Source organism: Littorina saxatilis, linkage group LG5 (assembly GCF_037325665.1).
Source record: "Littorina saxatilis isolate snail1 linkage group LG5, US_GU_Lsax_2.0, whole genome shotgun sequence".
Taxonomy (NCBI): Eukaryota; Metazoa; Mollusca; class Gastropoda; order Littorinimorpha; family Littorinidae; genus Littorina; species Littorina saxatilis.
The window spans coordinates 5,896,696-5,916,558 of NC_090249.1; the positions used below are offsets into that span (position 1 = coordinate 5,896,696).

The 19,863-nt window shown below is 48.7% G+C and overlaps 1 protein-coding gene across 3 annotated transcripts in view; it reads left to right on the forward strand.

Annotated features, from left to right (window-relative positions):
- The window catches only part of LOC138966158 (structural maintenance of chromosomes protein 6-like), a 53,848-nt gene that overhangs the window by 22,985 nt on the left and 11,000 nt on the right, over window positions 1–19,863 (forward strand). For all 3 annotated transcript variants that reach the window (XM_070338283.1, XM_070338282.1, XM_070338284.1), the window contains exons 17-24: window positions 5,286–5,372; window positions 12,890–13,036; window positions 13,581–13,703; window positions 14,289–14,345; window positions 15,097–15,267; window positions 16,797–16,934; window positions 18,987–19,105; window positions 19,687–19,786. In XM_070338283.1, the coding sequence (XP_070194384.1) occupies window positions 5,286–5,372; window positions 12,890–13,036; window positions 13,581–13,703; window positions 14,289–14,345; window positions 15,097–15,267; window positions 16,797–16,934; window positions 18,987–19,105; window positions 19,687–19,786 (942 nt within the window). The remainder of the gene's footprint in view (window positions 1–5,285; window positions 5,373–12,889; window positions 13,037–13,580; window positions 13,704–14,288; window positions 14,346–15,096; window positions 15,268–16,796; window positions 16,935–18,986; window positions 19,106–19,686; window positions 19,787–19,863) is intronic.

Consider the following 19,863-nt stretch of genomic DNA (forward strand, 5'->3'; position numbering starts at 1 on the left):
TCCACACCTTGCCCAGGATTAGCTAATGCGGAGGTAGCTTCTCTGTTGTTGACACTTAGTGCGCAAGTTTCGACATTAGCGTCGGAGCTTTCCTCTACTAGGGAGGAACTTCGTTCCCTCCCGTCCGGTGTTTCGGATGTTTGTTCTCTTGCCAGGATCGGGTCGTCTCCTTTGACTTCCTCCTCTACTTCCGCCCGGCCTTCTGCTACTGTGACTCAGGCAGATGTTCATGCTCCGCAGGATGGTGGCTCACGCTGGGTGTCTTTGCTGAACGTGCCCGCACTTGACAAAGGTATGTTGACACCGCGAGTAGCTGGGTTCTCTGGCGAAAGCGGTGTGCGTGGTCAGGAGCGAGTAGCGGGCCAACGAAAGTTGCACCGCGAAAGCTCAGATACCGCGGCTGGCCCCTCCTGCCGTGACAGGGGGTCGGTTGCGGGTCTGGGCCCTGATCAGCGAAAGGGTAAGGCTCTCGGTCCGCAACTCATAGAGAGTGCCGGCGAGGTGCTGAGTCCTCTTCCGCCCGGGGGGCAGGAAGTTGTCGGTGACGATCCTTGGTCGGAACACGGTGTGTCCGAGGGTCGGTTTCCGGACTGCTTTCAAGAGCAGGACGGGGATACTGACGAGGGTGCTCCTTCCGTTCCGGGGGACACCCAACTGAACTTGCCCTTCAAGCTCCCAGCCATGGTGGCACTGGCAGCGGAAGCGGCGAATAGGTTCTTCCCGGAAGGGGTGGTGGAAAGTAAGATGAATCTTGCCCCACCCCTTTCGGCACTGGACGATTTCCGGGGTGCGAGGGAGCAGAAGCCTCACTTCCGCTTTCGGGAATCGCCGACTATTGCTGTTGAGATGGCATCTACCCTGAAGGGTAAACGGCATGCTCCGGTCCCTCTGCTAGCTCAGCATGGTGAGGTTCCGGAGGAAGTGTTGCCTTGGGTTGTGAAAGAGGGGGATCGTCCTGCTTCCTCTTCGCACAGCTTTAGGTTGAATCCGTTTCCGGTCAACTTGATCGAATCCTTTGCTTTGCCATCTTGTGCACTTCCGGTTTCACCGGAACTGGCCAGTCTAAGAGAGGATGCTTACAGGAAGGACAAGCCTGTCCCTTGCACTGAAAGTTCTCTGTTGGCCATAGAGGAGACCGGTAGGTCTCTTCTAGAGTTGTCCTCTGTCTCTGAGTCGTTACAGAGGTCGCTCTCTCGATCTATTGCGTCCTCGCTCGATCCTTTTGAGTTTCGGTTCGACGCTTCTCCTGCTGTGGCTACTACTCTCCTGTCTACTTTGGCTAAAGTGACGAGAGAGCAGATGGCTTTGTCGGCAAGGCTTTACACCCATGCGGTGTTGTCTAGGAGGTCAGCCTTTTTGGCGGGTTCTAAGATCTCGGACAAGGCTACCATAGAGGGTCTGAAGGTCTCGCCTTTTTCGGAGGGTGCTCTGCTGGGTCAATCTTCTCTTGACGCTCTCCGGAAAGAGACCCAGGATGCGAGAGACATTGCGATTGCGCGCATCGCGCAGCACGGGTTCCAGAAGCCGCAGAGCAAGTCCAGCACGCAGACTCAGGCTGCCAGCAAGCCTCAGGCTTCCTCTTCTGGGGGTGGCAAGGCGCATAAACAGTCCTTTGCCTCTAGGGGTAGGGGCCGTGGAGCGCCCTATCAGAAGAGGGGGCAGTCTTTTGGAGGCTCTAGGGGGTCGGGGCGCAAGCCTCACCCCCAATGAAACTTCCCCGAACAGCACGTCCCGGTAGCCCCCGCGCTTGTTGTAGCGGGCGGCCCGTCCAGGGCCCTCACTTTCTGGCTACAATTAGTGGACAGCAAGTGGGTTACTGGGATCGTGCGTTCGGGGTTCCGGCTGCTCTGGTCAGAGGAGAAGGCTCCTCTGGTCAGGATAATCCCGCCCTGCAGGGCGCCAAAGGATCTAGAAGCACGAGATGCTGTTCAAAAGGAAGTGACTGCTCTGTTGCTCAAGGGAGCAATAGAGGAGGTCATAGATCTGCGGTCTCCGGGGTATTACGGGCGGCTGTTCGTAGTACCAAAAGCCTCGGGGGCTTGGAGGCCGGTCTTGGATCTTTCCTCTCTGAACAAGTTCTTACGAACAATACGGTTCACCATGGAGACGGCTACCTCTGTTCGGGAGGCGTTGCGTCCGGGGGACTGGGCGACGTCTGTAGACTTAACAGACGCGTACTTCCACATCCTCATTCACGTTTCGGACAGGAAGTGGCTACGCTTCCCCTGGGGGGACAAAGTGTATCAGTTCAGAGCTCTGCCGTTTGGCCTGTCGCTAGCCCCTTGGGTGTTCACGATGGTTGTGCGGCAGCTGTGCGCTCTTGTAAGGAAGGACGGGGTCCGGTTAAGAGCCTATCTGGACGACTGGTTAATCCTGCACCAGCAAAAGGATCTCTGCGATCTGCATACTCAGACGGTTCTGAGTCAAGCTTCGCTGCTGGGATTCTCGATCAATCGCACAAAATCGGAACTGGTTCCATCCCAAAGTTTTGTGTATCTGGGCATGGAGTTCGATACGCGGGCCTGGTCAGTTCGCCCGTCTCAGAGACGAGTGGACAAACTCCAGGCACTGATACGCTCTCTCGACGGAGAGAATCAGGCCAGTGCTCGGGTTCTTACGTCGGTGCTGGGGCAAATGGAGTCTATGGCAACTCTTATCCCGCTGGGCAGAGTGAACAAACGGCCGTTTCAGGTCGCTCTGCAGTCAAGGTGGGACCAGTCAGTCCAGGATTGGAACGTTCAGATCCCTCTTGGGGTGTGGTTTCTGGAGACCACTCGCGCGTGGCTGCTCCCGGTGCTCTTTCAGGGAGTTCCCATTGTGTGCCCTCAGCCAGAGAAGGAGCTCTTTACGGATGCTTCTCTGTCAGGGTGGGGGGCTCATCTAGACGGGCAGATGGTGTCGGGGGTGTGGGACTCAACACTAAGCTCCCTTCACATCAATCTGCTGGAGTTGGAGGCAGTCTCTCTGGCTCTGTGGGCGTTCAGGCCCTTGCTGGAGGGCAGACATGTCAGGATTCACACAGACAACACGACGGTGGCGTCGTATGTGAACAAGCAGGGGGGGACACGGTCTCCCAGTCTGTCAGACAAAGCCTGCCTCATTCTGACGTGGTGCAACTCTCATGGCATCCTTCTTTCAGCTGTTTACCTGAAGGGAAGTCTGAACGTCCTGGCGGACAGTTTGAGCAGGGGGGACAAGGTGGTTCACTCGGAGTGGACCCTCTCACACCAATCCCTGGATCGTCTCTGGTTGCAGATAGACAAGCCGGTGATCGATCTTTTCGCAACGAGGTTTTCAGCAAGGCTCCCTCTCTTTGTCTCCCCCTTCCCAGATCCTCTGGCCTGGAGGGTGAATGCCTTGGAAATCAGTTGGGCAAACCTGACAGCGTATGCGTTCCCTCCGTTTTGCCTCCTCGGAAAGGTCCTCAAAAAAGTAGACTTAGAGAAGCCAGCGCTGGTTCTGGTCGCTCCGTTTTGGCCAAGCCAGCACTGGTTTCCCGACCTACTGCGTCTAGCAGTTCGGCCTCCGATCCCTCTCGCCGTGAAAAAGGGGGACCTCGTGCAGCCTCGGTCAGGCATCCCCCACGAAAATCCGCGGCTCTTGAGCCTTCACGCCTGGATTCTATCCGAAGCGCTCTGCTTAAGGCGGGGGCCTCTGCGTCTACTGTAAAGTTCGTCCGCCACGCCCATAGAGAGTCTACAACTTCGGTATACTCTTCGCACTGGGCAGCTTGGGCTAGGTGGTGCGCGCTTAACGGGGTTAATCCCCTTGCACCAAGGTCCATGCAGGTAGCCAACCACCTTGCGTGGTTGGCAGAGCAGGGAGGTTCTCCCTCTTCCCTTAGAGTAAGGAGGTCGGCGATATCCTCAACTCTTTTACAGTTGGGGCGTAAGATCTCACTTGGCGGGGTGATCTCTAGTGTTCTGAAGGGCGCTTCCCTTACAGCCGCTCGGGTTAAATCGCACCTCCCTGCCTGGGATTTATTTTTGGTTTTACGTTTCTTAGCCTCGGGGGAGTTTGAGCCCATCCGTTCGGCTACTTTGCTTAATTTGACTCGCAAGGCCGTGTTTTTAACTTTGCTTGCTACTTCAAGGAGAGGTAGCGAAATTCATGCTTTGTCCGGTCTAGGGAAAGACATTTCCTTTGAAAAGGATGGTTCGTTGTCTCTCAAATTTATTCCCGGCTTCCTCGCTAAGAATCAGAAGCCCGGTCATGTTTCGCCTGTTTTGCATATCTTGCCGTTAAGCACGGTTTTAGCTCCTGGAGATCCAGATCTAGCTAATTGTCCCGTCCGGTCGCTCAGCCTCTACCTGTCACGAACTCGGCATATTCGCTCAGAAACCCAAAAGCTGCTCTTTATTTCCTTAAACACAGCTAGGGATAAGGATATTGCGAAGGTCACGTTGACCAAGTGGGTATCTACACTGATCAAGCAGGCTTATGCCTGGTGGGAGGCTCAGTCAGGAGAGTCTAGGGCTGTCTTGCCTCTCACCTCTGCAAGAACTCATGAGTCAAGAGCCTGGGCGGCCTCTTTGGCCGTCCTCAAGTCTGGTCGTCTGGCTGAAGTGCTAGAATCAGCATACTGGAGATCAGAGGATGTTTTTATAAACTTTTACCTCAGGGACGTCGCTTCACTGAGGCAGGATGGCAGCTCTGCGCTACCAGCGATGGTAGCCGCGGGGCAAGTCCTGCGTGGTTGAATTTTGGTAAGTACCCACCACCTATAGTAGCAATCTGCTATATGTGAGTTGGGTATAGTGTATGTAATTTAATACAAAATTTTATAAGTAAATTTTAATTTAATTAATATACTTACCCAACTCACATCGTTTAATCCCTCCCGCCTCCCCGCTGTGGTGGTATTTGGGACTAAAAAAGGGAGTGAGTTGGGCTTCGATGGAATGATACAAATGGCGGCGTATGCGCACGCATACGGAAGTCGGACCGGTAGTTGGTCTGGCCTTATGGGATTGGTCACTCTCTTTTTTAGAGTGGTCTCCCTTGTTACCAAGGGGACGCGTACAGCGTAACCAGCACTGAACTAGAGTTAATTGCTATATGTGAGTTGGGTAAGTATATTAATTAAATTAAAATTTACTTATAAAATTTTGTATTTTGTGAGACTGCACTATGACAGTCTGGTTGGAAGATACCTCTCAATAAACTTCCTCCAAGCAAAACTCTCTGAAGCGGGTTTTTTTTATTGTTCAACTTTGTTCAACTTTGTTCATCTCACCCAGTCATTTTGTTGGTTAGATTACCCGAGTATGGTTACCTGTTTGCAGAGGGGTATAGAGAACATCATCCTCATCCCTGAGTCAGCAGAAGCACGGCAGGTGATGATGAACAGACCACCTACCAACTGCAAAGAGGTAAATACGTTTTGCACTGGGGTTGCATTTACTGAACGTTTCCCGTACTTATACCGAAATACCGAAAGTAAGATCATCAGCAACAGGAGGCTCAATTAATATTTCATTTTGCAGGGTTTCTCGCTACAAAAATATATCACATCACTGCTATGTGTTTTGAGTTAGATTGGCTGATTTTGATAAAAGGTCACCTGGTTTATATGATTAACTTATTATGCAAAAATGTGAAACAATTTGCATGGTCTTTGTTTACATTTTCAGCGCTGAATACTCTGTTATACCTCATGGCTGAGTCTATCAGTTATCAGAGCCCTGTACATATAGATCAGCTGTTCTAAAGTTTGAGAGAGCATGTTTTCCAGTAATTGACCTGTTCAATTATAACGGCAAAGAGACCACTTGTGTGTGTGTGGGTGCATGCATGTGTGTGTGTTTTCTCAGGGCCAGAACAGACACAAGGGCACATGTTCACGTCATGATCACAAACCTGATGTGTGTCGGTATTAAGGGGAGAGGTGGCACGAAAAATGAAATCTGAATATTTGTAAGTTTTCTTTGAAGTTTTGGGGTACTTTATAGAAAGAAAGCATGAAAAAGCACCTGCATGCCCAGTTTTTGACCAAGCAAGTAATATTTTCATAAAGAAATACCAATTTCTTCCAAAAAATACGAAAATTACACACCACGCCCCATGAAATTCAAAAGACATTTTTGAAGCTACAGGCTTCAAATGCAGTGAAAATTACTCCCAGATATCAGTTTCAGACTTATACGAGGCTGATTACGGTTCACATCGCCCAAAACTGGCCGAGGTTCGACTCCGAGTCGATTCGAAACATACGCGTCACCACTATCTCTCAAAACAACTGTCTCTGCTCTGCCAACTTCAGGCGCGTTCTCGTCGCCTGCTGGTTTTTCCTTCCTCCTTGTTCGAGCATCTGAAAGCTGATTCTTCCTTTTGCGGGAAGAATGCGTTGGGAAGATCCTTGCGAATTTCGGAGTAGACATTGCTGGTTGATAGTTGATATTGAGTTACGTTGAATCGACACTGTGTTTACAACGGATAAAGCAGTTTGCGCATGCGCGTCACTGTGGTCATTGACAACGACCAACCAGAGAAGTTTCTCAAAGGTTAGAGGTTGTTCTCATGAATATTCATGAAAAAGTTGATGCGCGATCCGGCCGTTGTATGGAAATAATGGACTGTTCATGTCTATTTAATATCATATTCTTACTCCGAATCACATTAGCATTGAGTCACCTGAGATGCTTATCACTGAAAAACGCTTACCCGGCTAAAGAATTTAAAGGGAAGCAACCCCATCACCAAAACGAAAGTGAAAGTAGCTTTGGTAATGGGCCAGTACACCGGGAGTTACCTCCCATACGGGTGTATGCCACGTCACTTCCTCTAGGAACACGTGCCTATTATCATACGTCTTTTTCACCTCGGAGAGGACGGTTCACTTTTTGACGCTCTGTGGCTGACCTTGTGTGTTTGAGTGACACCCGCCGGCCACGTTACCCAGCTTGTCTGCTCGCCTTGCCTACAGTTTGGTGAGCTCGTTCCCGTTTGTTGTTGGTTGTTTGCGCTGTTTCGTTACTGTACGTTGTCCGTTTTTTACGGACTTGTGTGTCAGTGACTTGCGTGTTTCGCCATTTTGTTGTGTGAGTTAGTTAGCTAACTCGTGTGACTTTGCTAGTAGCTCTGCGTGCCCTCTTTCTGTTTGGGCAAGTGTAGCTTTAGTATTTTGTTGACGCGTAAGCGTGTGTGTTTACTGTGTTTTCAGTCGTTTTGACTTACGTTTCAGTAAATCTTTTTACTTTGCCACGTGTTGTTGACGTTTGTGTCAGTGTCTTGCGTGTCGCCATTTTGTTGTGTGAGTTAGTTTTCTAGCTCGTGTGACTTTGTTTGTAGCTCTCCGTGCCTCTGCTTGTGGGGCAAGTTTAGCTATAGTATTTTGTTAACGCATTAGTGCGTGTGTTTACTGAATTTTCCAGTCGTTTAGACTGATGTTTCAGTAAATTTTTTCGCGTTGCCACGTGTTGTTGTCAACATGTCTGATTCAGACAAGCGCCGTGGCAAGTCGGACCCCAAGGGGAAAATTAAGGCTAAGTCTTCCTCTTCCAAAGCAACGTTACTTGTTACAGACCAAGAGCGTAACACTTTGTTGGCTGTACCAATTTCGGCGCCTAGCGCTGTTACTACTTCTGCTTCTTTTGCGGCGCCTAGCGCTACTGTTACTTCTGCACCTGTCTCTACATCGGAGACTTCGTCTTCTTTGTTAGCACCTGGACAAGGTGCGTTGGTTTCCTCTCTGTTAAAGTCACTGGTTCCAGAAATCCGCAGCTTGGTGCAGGCAGAATTTCAGCGTTCCGTCGCCAGCAGTTCGGCGTTTCCGGCATCTGGCAGTGACGTCCGGGCATTGGCTTCCGTGTCTTTGTCCTCCACTTCCGGCTTGGAGCAGCGTCCTCCCTCTTCAGCGTCGGTTGGTAAGCAGAGCTGGTCCGATAGCCCTCGTGAGGCGCCTGGACGTTCTCCTTCGGGGGACAGCTCTTTCGCATCGGGTCACGACCGATACCTTGCTGATCTTTCATTTCCGGCGATAACCTACGAGGCCCCGGACTTGTTCGAACAGCGGCGGCAGTCGGTTTCGACTGCCGCATTTCCGGCACTTGCCGGAAGTGATGATCCGTCCGCTCCGGCACGCTACGGCGGTCGCGGCAGGATGGAGTATTCACTGACTTCCGGTCCTTCCGGATCGCGAAGTCAACCAGTGCAGTCTTCACTTCCGCTTTTTGCGGTTCCGTTGACTACACTTCCGGTTTCGGCCGGAAACGCTTCTTCCTCTTCTGGTGGTTCCTTCCGGATACCAGATAGTGGATTACAGCGTGCGCCTTCCGGCTTTCAAGCGCCTAGGCTTGAGCAGGCATCACTCCACTCAGTCGGGGGAGTGACGTCAGCTCATCCAGCTCCGGTTTTTGCGGATGGTCGTCCTGCTTACCCTTTACCTTCACAGGGTTTTGGGCGGCAGGATGACGTTAGTGCTCAGGCTTTTCCGGTTTCCGGTTTGCCAGGGCATGCTTCTGCTTCCGGAACTGGTGACTTCGGTCATGGTTCCACGTGTGACTATTCTGATGCTCCATCAGTGGTCAGCGAGGAGTCGCGGGGCGTGTTTCCGTCGAAGCTCAAGTCTGTTCTTGACGTCGCGGCGGAAGTAACGTCTCGTTATTTTCCTGAAGGGGTGGTGGCTGCGGACTCTTCCGCATCATTCGTTCCTTCTGCCATGGCGGACTTCCGGCCGGCACAGGAGGATGTTTCTTCCTTCCGGTTCGCCGAGTCTCCGTCAGTGGCTTACCAACTTTCGCATTCACTGGTTCGTCCAGCACATGCGGGGAGTGGTATTCGGCCAGTGCCTGTTCCGTTACTGCTTCCTTTTGGTCCAGTTCCGGAATCAGCTCAGCAGTGGGTGGCTTCAGCTGCCCAAGCCTCTTCCTTCGTGCCTACGGCCAATAGGAAGCTTGGCATGCCCAATCAGAGCCAGAATTGGCTGGCGTCTTTTGCACTCCCTAGGGCTACTCTTCCGGTTTCCCGGGAATTGCTGCCTCTTCTGACTAAACCGATCAAGCGTGATTCGGTTTTGCCGGTTTCCGAGGCTTCCCTCCTCTCTGCTGAGGAGGTTGGACGTCGGCAGATCGAACTGTCCTCCATTGCGGAGACTCTCGTTCGGGCTCTGTCTCGGGCATTGACCGATTCGCTAGTTCCTTTCACTCTCAGTGAAGAACAGAATGCGGACGATGTCTCTGCGCTTTTGACCGCATTGGCCAAGGTCAATGAGGAACAATTGCGTCTTTCCTCCCTGCAGTACACCCAAGCGGTACTCTGCAGGAGGGATCTCTTCCTCTCGCAGTCCCAATTCACGGAGCTGGCTACTAGGGAGACCTTGAGAGTCTCCCCGGTCTCAGAGGAGTCTCTCTTCTGTCCGCTGGCACTGGATGCCAGACAGAAGGAGATTCAGTCAAATAAGGACAGTCAGTTCCTTGACTACACTCTGAAGGGGGTGAAACAGTCTCAGCCTTCTAAACAGAAGCAGGCTCAGACATCGTCTAACCCCAAGCCAGCTCAGAAGCGGCAGGCTTCGCCGGCCGCTCGTGGTGGGAAGAAGAGGACGGCATCGGGGAGGGGGCGTGGCGGCTCTGGAAGTAAGCCACACCCCCAATGAAGCGCTCCCGATCTCACCTCCCTCCCGCCCTCCACCTTGGTGATGGCGGGAGGCCCCTCCCGGGCACTTTCTCGTTGGATGTCGGTAGTAGACAGCCAATGGATTGTGGGAGTGGTGAGTTCGGGCTTCCGTCTACTCTGGCGGGAGGAAAAGACGCCTCTTACCCGAGTGCCTCCGCGGTTCAAGCCCCCCTTCTCGCAGGAAGCACGTTCCGTCTTGCAGTCGGAAATTGCCTCCCTGGAGCAGAAGGGCGCGGTGGAGAGAGTTCGGGTCCACAGCTCCCTGGGATTTTACGGGCGTCTGGTCGCTGTTCCCAAAGCATCAGGAGGATGGCGTCCCGTGTTGGATTTATCTCTCCTCAATACTTTCTTGAGGGAGATAAAATTCAAGATGGAGACGCCAGCCTCTGTCCGAGACTCTCTCCGCCCAGGAGACTGGGTGACCTCGATCGATCTCACGGACGCATACTTTCACATTCTTATGCATCCGACCGACCGGAAATGGCTTCGTTTCCGGTGGGGAGATCAGATCTACCAGTTTCGCGCACTCCCTTTCGGGCTGTCTCTCGCACCGTGGATTTTCACCATGGTGGTGAGACAGGTCTGTGCACTGGTGAGGTCCCAGGGTATCCGTCTGCGGGCTTATCTGGACGACTGGCTCATCATGAACCAGTCCCAGAGCGGCTGTTCGCAGGATACCCTGACGGTTCTTCGAGAATCCAACTGGTTGGGGTTCTCGATCAACCGGGTAAAGTCGGAGCTGGCCCCGTCACAGACATTCACTTATCTGGGGATGTCTTTCGACACGGTCGCTTGGACTGTCCAGCCTTCTCAGAGAAGGGTGGACAAGCTCCAAGCTCAGATTCGCTCCACTTTACCTCTCCTGATGGCTTCCATCCGCTCGCTCGCCTCCATCTTGGGGCAGATGGAGTCTATGGCTCTTCTGGTTTCACTGGGCCGGGTCCACAAATGTCCGCTTCAGTTCGCGCTGAAGCCGTTTGTGGACTCTCCTCTGGTGGACTGGGACGCCCTCATCCCTTTGCAGGGATGGTTCCAGTCTGCGACCCTTCCGTGGTTGCACACGGAGTGGGTCTGCAGAGGTGTTCCGATCGTCGTGCCCCTCCCCGACCTGGACCTCTTTACAGATGCGTCCAGGGAGGGTTGGGGGGCACATACAGATCTTCAGACTCCTCCCTTTCCGTTACTCAGCCGAGTAATCCGGAAAGCGGAGATGGAGGAGCCGGCCCTTCTTCTTCTGGTCGCTCCTCTGTGGCCGTCGCAGGTCTGGTTTCCAGATCTTCTTCGGCTTGCCCAAGGGCCCCCCATTCCTCTCGCACTCGTGCGAGGGGAACTAGTGCAGCCCCGAACAGGCATTCCACACGAAGAGCCCAGTCTTCTGAAGCTTCACGTGTGGAAGTTGTTCGGGACTCGCTGAAGCGCTCTGGGGCATCGTCTTTGACTCTGGACTTGGTGGCTCGCTCGCATAGAGCGTCCACCTCTTCAGTTTATGCTTCCCACTGGAAGGCATGGACTGCCTGGTGTTCAGCTAGAGGGGTGAGTTCGGTGGCTCCGCGCTCTATTCAGGTCGCTAACCACCTCTCTTTCATGTCTTCACAGGGCGCCTCAGTCTCCTCGTTGAGGGTCCGGCGCTCCGCTATCTCGGCGACTCTTCAGCAGATTGGTCGTTCTGTTCGAGTCGGGGGCGTTATAGCTGCAGTCATTAAAGGGGCTGCTCTTAAGGAAGCTAAAGCTCGTTTGCCCGCCCCCAAGTGGGACTTGTTTTTAATCCTGGAATTCCTTCGTTCTGCGGATTTTGAGCCTTTAAGCGAGGCCAGTCTGTTCAATGTCACTCGCAAAGCGCTGTTTCTCCTTTTGTTGGCTACGGCCCGACGGGGTAGCGAGGTCCACGCCCTGTCGGGTCAGCCTGGAGATATCTCCTTTGAGCCGGACGGTTCCGCATCTTTGCGTTTCCGGCCTGATTTCCTGGCCAAGAATCAGTCTCCGGGGCAGGCCTCTCCGCTGGTTAGAGTTAAGGCTCTGACCAGCGCGTTGGCCCCGGGTGACCCCGATTCGGTCAATTGCCCTGTGAGGGCACTTCGTCTGTACTTAGCCCGGACTCAGCCGATTCGGTCTAGTTCTCAGAAGTTGTTGTTTATCTCTCTCCTTACTAGGCGCGAGAAAGATTTGTCGAAGGTAACGTTGGCCCGGTGGGTGTCCTCGCTCATCAAGCAGGCTTATGAGTGGAGGCGCACAAAGAGGGGGGGGGTTATGCCCTCCTTGCCACTTGACTCGGCCCGAGCCCATGAGACGAGGGCGTGGGCATCCTCTCTGGCAGTTCTGCGCTCCAGACGTCTAGAGGAGGTGCTGACAACTGCGTATTGGCGTTCCGAAGATGTTTTCATAAACTTTTATCTTCGGGACGTCACAGCTCTTCGACAGGATGGCTCCAGAGGCCTTCCAGCGCTCATAGCAGCAGGCCAGTTCCTGTCCAGAACTTGATGGTGAGTTTTGATTCATTTCTAGCCCACCGCCTTGTTGATGTTATCTGCTAATGTGATTCGGAGTAAGAATATGATATTAAATGGAAAATTTCCTAAATAAATTATCATTTAATTAATATACTTACCCGAATCACATACTGTATTCCCTCCCACCTGCCCCGCTTATGGTTTTAAGATTTTTTAAAGCCGTATGATAATAGGCACGTGTTCCTAGAGGAAGTGACGTGGCATACACCCGTATGGGAGGTAACTCCCGGTGTACTGGCCCATTACCAAAGCTACTTTCACTTTCGTTTTGGTGATGGGGTTGCTTCCCTTTAAATTCTTTAGCCGGGTAAGCGTTTTTCAGTGATAAGCATCTCAGGTGACTCAATGCTAATGTGATTCGGGTAAGTATATTAATTAAATGATAATTTATTTAGGAAATTTTCTATTTTTAACGTTCACAGAAAACGGGAATTCCCGCTCAATCATTCGATGTGTTACTGCCAAGCTTATTCGGGGAATCGTGGTTGTTGCAAGGACTTGAAAACATAGATTGTTCAGCAATTTCTCACACTTGCAGCACTCACACATGTACACATACTTTGAAAATCATCACTTTATTGCAAAATAAAGGATGAAATTGACAAAATCAACAACACACAGTGATTCTATGATGTTCAAAGTACCTGAAAAACCCCAAAACAGGTTTTTGAACAAATGTTTGCTAAAATTCCGTGCCACCTCTGCCCTTTTTGTGGTTTAAAAAAAAATTGTGCACAGTAACATTAAAATGATTCCTATTTTTGCAGGCGTTTACACGTGAGAGTGACTACATGTACTGCAAGCCGACTTTCCGTTACTACTCCTCGGACAAGAACAGCGCTCAGTTCCTGACGGCAGATGTGGAGGAGGAAATCGCTGTCCAGAGGGAGACAGTACGGCGACTCACTCAAGAGGTGGGGCTTTGTCTGGGCGTTTTCATAAAGGCACATCTACAATAGTGGAACCCCACAGTGGGACGTGGAAACTCTTACTCATGCATTTTAGTAGCATCTCAGTTTTTTGCCAGTATGAAAATGCTGCCTTATATTTGGGTTACATGAGTTGGGTTGAAACGTATCCCCAATAATGATAATACGAGAATTTATAACGCTCACATATCTCACCACAAGGCGCACTATTACTGTAGAGCTCACACATAGCTTAGTTCCATAGTGTGTGTGTGTGCGTAATCGTGTGTTTGTGTGTGTATCTTTCTGTCTGTGTAACCCTGTTCATGTGCAGAGGGGCTGTACCCTCTGACTCCCTTTTCGGGGGGCATGCTCCATCTGGAACCCTCCCGGCAAGCTTTTTCATGCATATCCCCTCAAATTTGTCAGGCAATATACTTCACTCCACCCCCACCCCCACCCCCACCCCCACCCCTCATCTGTGCATGCACATGCCTGATTTGGAAACCAATAATAAAGGTGTTAATTGTTGATGCGGTCGTGTGTGCAGCTGACCGATGTGCAAGAGGCGCGCCAGACGCTGCAGAGAGACATTGCCACCAACCAGAGACAGGAGAAGAAGTGCGAGACACAGCTCATGAAGCTCAGCGAGAATGTCAACAACCTCACATACGTAAGTCCATGGCTAGGCCTGGGAGAAAAAGACTGGGCAATTTGACATCCTGAACCAAATCTGGGTTTTTTTCCTCAGCTGTTCTTCACCCTAGTTCTGATAGCGCTTAAAATATCTGTTGTATGTTCAGAGCTGCCAACTGTTACTCTTTGAGCAGACATTTTTGTCGCAAAAATTGTTAGGTTATCCCAAGCTTGAAATTACTACTCTCAAACAAATAATCCCAAGCTTGCAACACTTCCCTTGTTCTTGTAAGTTTTGACACTCGTTTCTGCATCTCACTCTCTGCAATGGTCAGAATATGGGTCTTAAAACAGTGTCTACACTGAAAAGTGGCATTGTTCCGGCTTTCTAAATAACATTTTTGTAAAAAGCCTACATAGCACCTGTGCCAATTTGCACATCAATTTTAGACAATGTTACACTTAAACACTATTTGCTATGCTGAAAATTCCTAAAACTTCTAGATTGTTACACTCAAAGCTCCACAAGGGTTAGCAGATCTGGTTATTGTTCTTGTAAGTTTTTTAATTGTCTTTGTTGCTGCTGTTGTTATTGTGTCAAGATATGGAAACTGTTTTTCAGGAGCTGAACGAGTTGAAGAATGTCGAAGATCCTGCGCCAGTCGATATCACAACCTTGGTGAGTTTCCCTGTTTCTTTTCGAGGCTGAAAAAAACATGCTATCATATCAGCATCATATAATCAGTTTGCGCAGATGTTATACTTTCTCTTCCTAAAGTGTTTTTTTTCGAGGCTGTAAAGCAACTAGGTAATAAAATGGAAGAAACTTCCCAAATGACAATGTTTTCAAATTGTCAAGTCCTCAAATTGCTCAAAAAGTTTCTTGATTTAGATTCTGGGTTGGCACAACAGCACTATGGTCTCCCCCAACCCCCTCCCCTTCATGCTTTGGAAACCTGTGAGAAATGTGGGGAAATCGGGTCTAAAAAATGGAATTGAAGACACATTTGCAGGCATTGTGAACAGTAAATCTAATAAAACAGGATCTTAATTAAGATGAGAGAAGGGGAAGGGGTTCTGCTGGATAAGAAGGAAAACAGTACACCGTAGAGCTTAGTGTTGCAGACATGCTCCAACTACAGGGGCATTTTCATTTTTGATGTACAACTACAAGTATAGGGTGACCCCCCAAAATGCCACCCATAAAAATGCTAATAACTCTAAATTAAATTTAGCGATTTATTTCATATTTGGTGTACATTGGCTTGAGATATGGGATGATAAGCTCACACAGATTCAAGTTTGTAGGTCAAGTGGCCTGACTTTTATGCTCTTTTTCGGAGAGAAAAAAATCCAAACTACAGTCATAAAATAGGGGTCCTAAGCACCGGAGAGTTGTGCCCTGAAACACTGACTTTATTTTACACCAGGAGGAGGACGTACAGAACTACACCCAGCAGATTGCAGCGCTGGAAGAACGGAGAGCAGAGGTGAACGATGTGCGAACACAGAAAGCGGCTGAGTGCCAGGAGGCGGAGAAAGCGTTCCGAGCTATCGAGGACCAGATGAAGGCCCGAGCCAACAGCGACATCCCTCTCAAGGTCAGTTGATTTTCGACGGGCGCAGTAGCCTAGTGGATAAGACATCGGCTTCCTAATCGGAAGGTCGTGAGTTCAAGCCGCGGCCGCCTGGTGGTTTAAGGGTGGAGATATTTCCGATATCCCAGGTCAACTTATGTGCAGACCTGCTAGTACCTTATCCACCTTCATTTTTACACGCAAGCACAAGACCAAGTCCGCACAAAAAAATCCTCTAATCAGAGTACACGTAAAAACCCACTCGTGCAAAAACATGAGTGAACGTGGGAGTTTCAGCCCATGAACGAAGAAGAAGAAGAGAAGAAGTTGATTTGTTTTGTCAACCCTGCAGAAAAGTATCCATGGAGGTAAGGCATCAACAAAATTCATTTGAAAACAAACCCAAAAGCTAAAAGTCATGCATCCAGTATCCAGTATCCAGCATCCAGTATCCAGCATCCAGTATCCAGCATAAGTATCGTTGTCTCTGAAAACATACATGTGCCAACCAGCAGTGCAAATTGCTATACCTGAAGCCGGAATTCTAGAAATGTGATCAGTGTTCCAGCAGGCAGTTGAGCCAAAGAAGAGTAACATAATAATAATCCTACAGTATTGATGGCTCCTCCAAAATGTTCAGATGGTGTCCATACCCTGTATCAGGCATGAGATTTTCCCACCAATTTGGATTTCCGGCACTTTCAAAGCTGCGGAGATCATTCTTGAGATTTTACATCATTTTCTTCAGACATTGTCCAGGTTGGGGCCATTCTTTCAGGCTGTTTTGCAATTTTACAATTTCATGCCTGCATATTTGCGGACGATGTGGACATTCGTACAGTCCAGTACAGTGGTACCTGCCATGACAGGACACCCATGGGACCAGCCAACAGTATCCCTACATTGCAGGTGACCTGTCATGGACTGGGTGGCCGAGTGGTAACGCACTTGCGCTCGGAAGCGAGAGGTTGCGAGTTCGACCCTGGGTCAGGGCGTTAGCAAATTTTCTCCCCCCTCTCCTAACCTAGGTGGTGGGTTCAAGTGCTAGTCTTTTGGATGAGACGAAAAACCGAGGTCCCTTCGTGTACACTACATTGGGGTGTGCACGTTAAAGATCCCACAATTGACAAAAGGGTCTTTCCTGGCAAAATTGTACAGGCATAGATAAAAAATGTCCACCAAAATACCCGTGTGACTTGGAATAATAGGCCGTGAAAAGTAGGATATGCGCCGAAATGGCTGCGATCTGCTGGCCAATGTGAATGCGTGATGTATTGTGTAAAAAAATTCCATCTCACACGGCATAAATAAATCCCTGCGCCTTGAATATGTGCGCGATATAAATTGCATAAAATAGAAGAGGGAAAAAAAAAGGAAAAAAATCCCTGTGCTTAGAACTGTACCCACGGAATACGCGCGATATAAGCCTCATATTGATTGATTGATTGACAGGACAACAGAAAGCGTCCTTTTAAGGGAGGTGTCCTCTTATCAGAGGGGCCACACATTGCAGGTACCACTGTACTACGTTGAATGTTTAATTGTGTCGCCAGGATGAGCTGAACACGGCACAGATGGCGCTGGACGAAGCACAGCAGCACCGCAAGCACTACCAGGACCGTCTCAAGGAACAGGAGTCCGATATCAACAAGCTCAAGAAACGCATCGCAGCCAAGCAGAAAGAAATTGAGGTATATATACCCTTTACTACATTTAGTCAAGCTGTGGAACTCACAGAATGAAATTGAACGTAGTCCGCCGCTAGTGCAAAAGGCAGTGAAAGTGACGAGCCTGTTTGGCGCGGTAGCGGTTGCGGTGTGCTTCATAGCACGCTTTACTCTACCTCTCTTCGTTTTAACTTTCTGAGCGTGTGTTTAATCCAAACATATCATATCTATATGTTTTTGGAATCAGGAACCAACAAGGAATAAGATGAAAGTGTTTTCAAATTGATTTCGAAAATTTAATTTTGATCATAATTTTTAATTTTTTTAATTTTCAGAGCTTGTTTTTAATCCAAATATAACATATTTATATGTTAATGGAATCAGACAATGATGAAGAATAAGATGAACGTAAATTTGGATCGTTTTATATATATTTTTAATGACCAAAGTCATTAATTAATTTTTAAGCCACCAAGCTGAAATGCAATACCAAAATCCGGCCTTTGTCAAAGATTGCTTGGTCAAAATTTCAATCAATTTGATTGAAAAATGAGGGTGTGACAGTGCCGCCTCAACTTTTACAAAAAGCCGGATATGACGTCATCAAAGACATTTATCGAAAAAAAGAAAAAAAACGTCCGGGGATATCATACCCAGGAACTCTCATGTCAAATTTTATAAAGATCGGTCCAGTAGTTTACTCTGAATCGCTCTACACATGCACACACACACACACACACACAAACACACATACACCACGACCCTCGTCTCGATTCCCCCTCTATGTTAAAACATTTAGTCAAAACTTGACTAAATGTAAAAAGAAAACAACAGCAACCAGTTTCGGTAAATTCTGTATCCAATTTTTTGTCAGTCAGTCGCTGACTTCATCAGGATGGTCACTTTACTACTTTGCCTTTACCACCATGTATGGCTGTCTTGGTGGTAGGGTAGAAGGTACAGTGGAACCCCCCCTTTTAAGGCAACCAAAAATCTGAGAAAACCAGGTCTTAAAAAGGAGGGAGTCTTAAATTGGGGGGTCTTAAAAGGGGGGTTCCACTGTAGTCACGCTGGGAGAAATCCGTTTGTGTTGGAATTTGAGTGTTGATAGGAATTGTTGCCCAAAGAATAGAGAAGATGAAGATTGCGGTGCATGTAATCAGACTGAGATGAAAGCATGCCATGCTCTGCCTTCTGATTTTGACTGGCCTTACAGTATGTTCATCTTGCTACTCTAATTGGTCAACTATAGGATTGAGTGTGCCAAGTCACTCCACCATAAAGGGTTAGGGTGGTTTTTGGCTCACGTAAGTGTAGCCTATGCGATCGTAACTTTGTCTGTCTGTATGTGCGTGCGTGTGTATGTCTGTGGTAGAAACTTTAACATTTCGTCATTTGAAGACGTCACATTTTGACGTAAGAGGGTTAGACGTCACGCGAAGGAATTACTGAAAGTCTCGGTCATTGTTATTTTGAGCGGGCCGAGACTAGTTCGCAGTCGTGTCCCTGTAAGTAGGCTACATGCAGACAGACGGATCTAGATCTCGTGTCTCGCTTTCTTGCACAGTGTCACCTATGCTTACTGTGTGTGTGTGTGTGTGTGTATGTGTGACGGAGTGATTGAGTTTGTGTTACTGTTTGTCGATTTCTTACGTGAGCCTTGAAGGCTTCGCCTCTTGTTTGTTTTGTTTTTTAAAGCTCATGTGCATCTGACATTGTAAACTAACGAGTGAACAAAGCTGTTTGCTTTCTTGTTATAAATGTATTGTTAACTTCTAACAAACTAAACCATACTCCATGGAAAGTGTTACTGCATGATCTTCAATGGGTATCTTAACCACATGCACTTATGATTATTTTTTCCCTCGAAAGCGGCGTATGGCTGACTGGCGAGGTGCGTGAGTAAACATGGAAGTTTCAGCCCATGATTGAAGAAGTTACTTTTAACAATCTTACAAATGAAAACCCCGAAAAACACAAAAGATATTTTGTTCTGATTTTGTTTAAACAAACCTTTATTCAACGACTTATGGATTTACTATTCCTTACTCTACCATTTTTGTGGAATTTCTGTAGGAGGATGTAGGGAAGGCCGGCCAGATCTGTGCAGAACGCATCAACACACGGCGCATGCCCAAAAACATCGAGCGAGAGATCACCCAGATCAACATTCAGATCAAAAAGGAAGAGGAAACGTAAGTGAATGAAGCAGCAGAAGTTTTTTCGCAAGCTTTGTAAAATTCTCTCAGAGATGGTTTGTTGATACAGGCATCATCTATCTCTCCCACCTTCCTAGACTCTCTCTGCCTTCTTTCCTCTTACGGTTTTAGTGAGACTTTTGTGTAGATTTGCATAACATTACCCTTTATCCTATTCCAAGTTTACAGCAATTACTGCTGTTCTGTAGGAGAGAAAAAAACTTATAGGAGCAATCGGCTGGCTCCCGTCGCGATATAACCTTGAATGGTTGAAAACGACGTTAAACACCAAATAAAGAAAGAATCGGCTGGATTTCTTCTTTCAGTTTCATGGATGCTTGAATTCAAGCAATTTGACTGGTTTTCAAGCACACTTCAGCCCTTTCTCTCCCTCTTTCACTCTCTCTCTCTCACTCTCTCTCTCTCTTCATTTTAAAATGTGCCTTGGTATCAGAGACAGAAAGAAATTTAAGGAAAGATTTAGGACTCCACATGCACTCCCATGTTGTTGTGTCTACTTTCAATTGCTTTTGTTAAAATACACTAAAAACAAAAAAGTTTTGAATTTGCCTCCGCAGACAAGGAGACCCTGTGGAGATCACTCGGCAGTACAAGGAAACCAAGGAACGTTACCTCTGCATCCAGAAAGATGTCAGAAGCTTCAAGAAGTTTATCCAGGTAGAGCAAGCGTTTGAAGGAAATACGAAGGGGTGATGAGGGTGTATCAGTTTGGCAATTGATAATGTCAGCCTTTT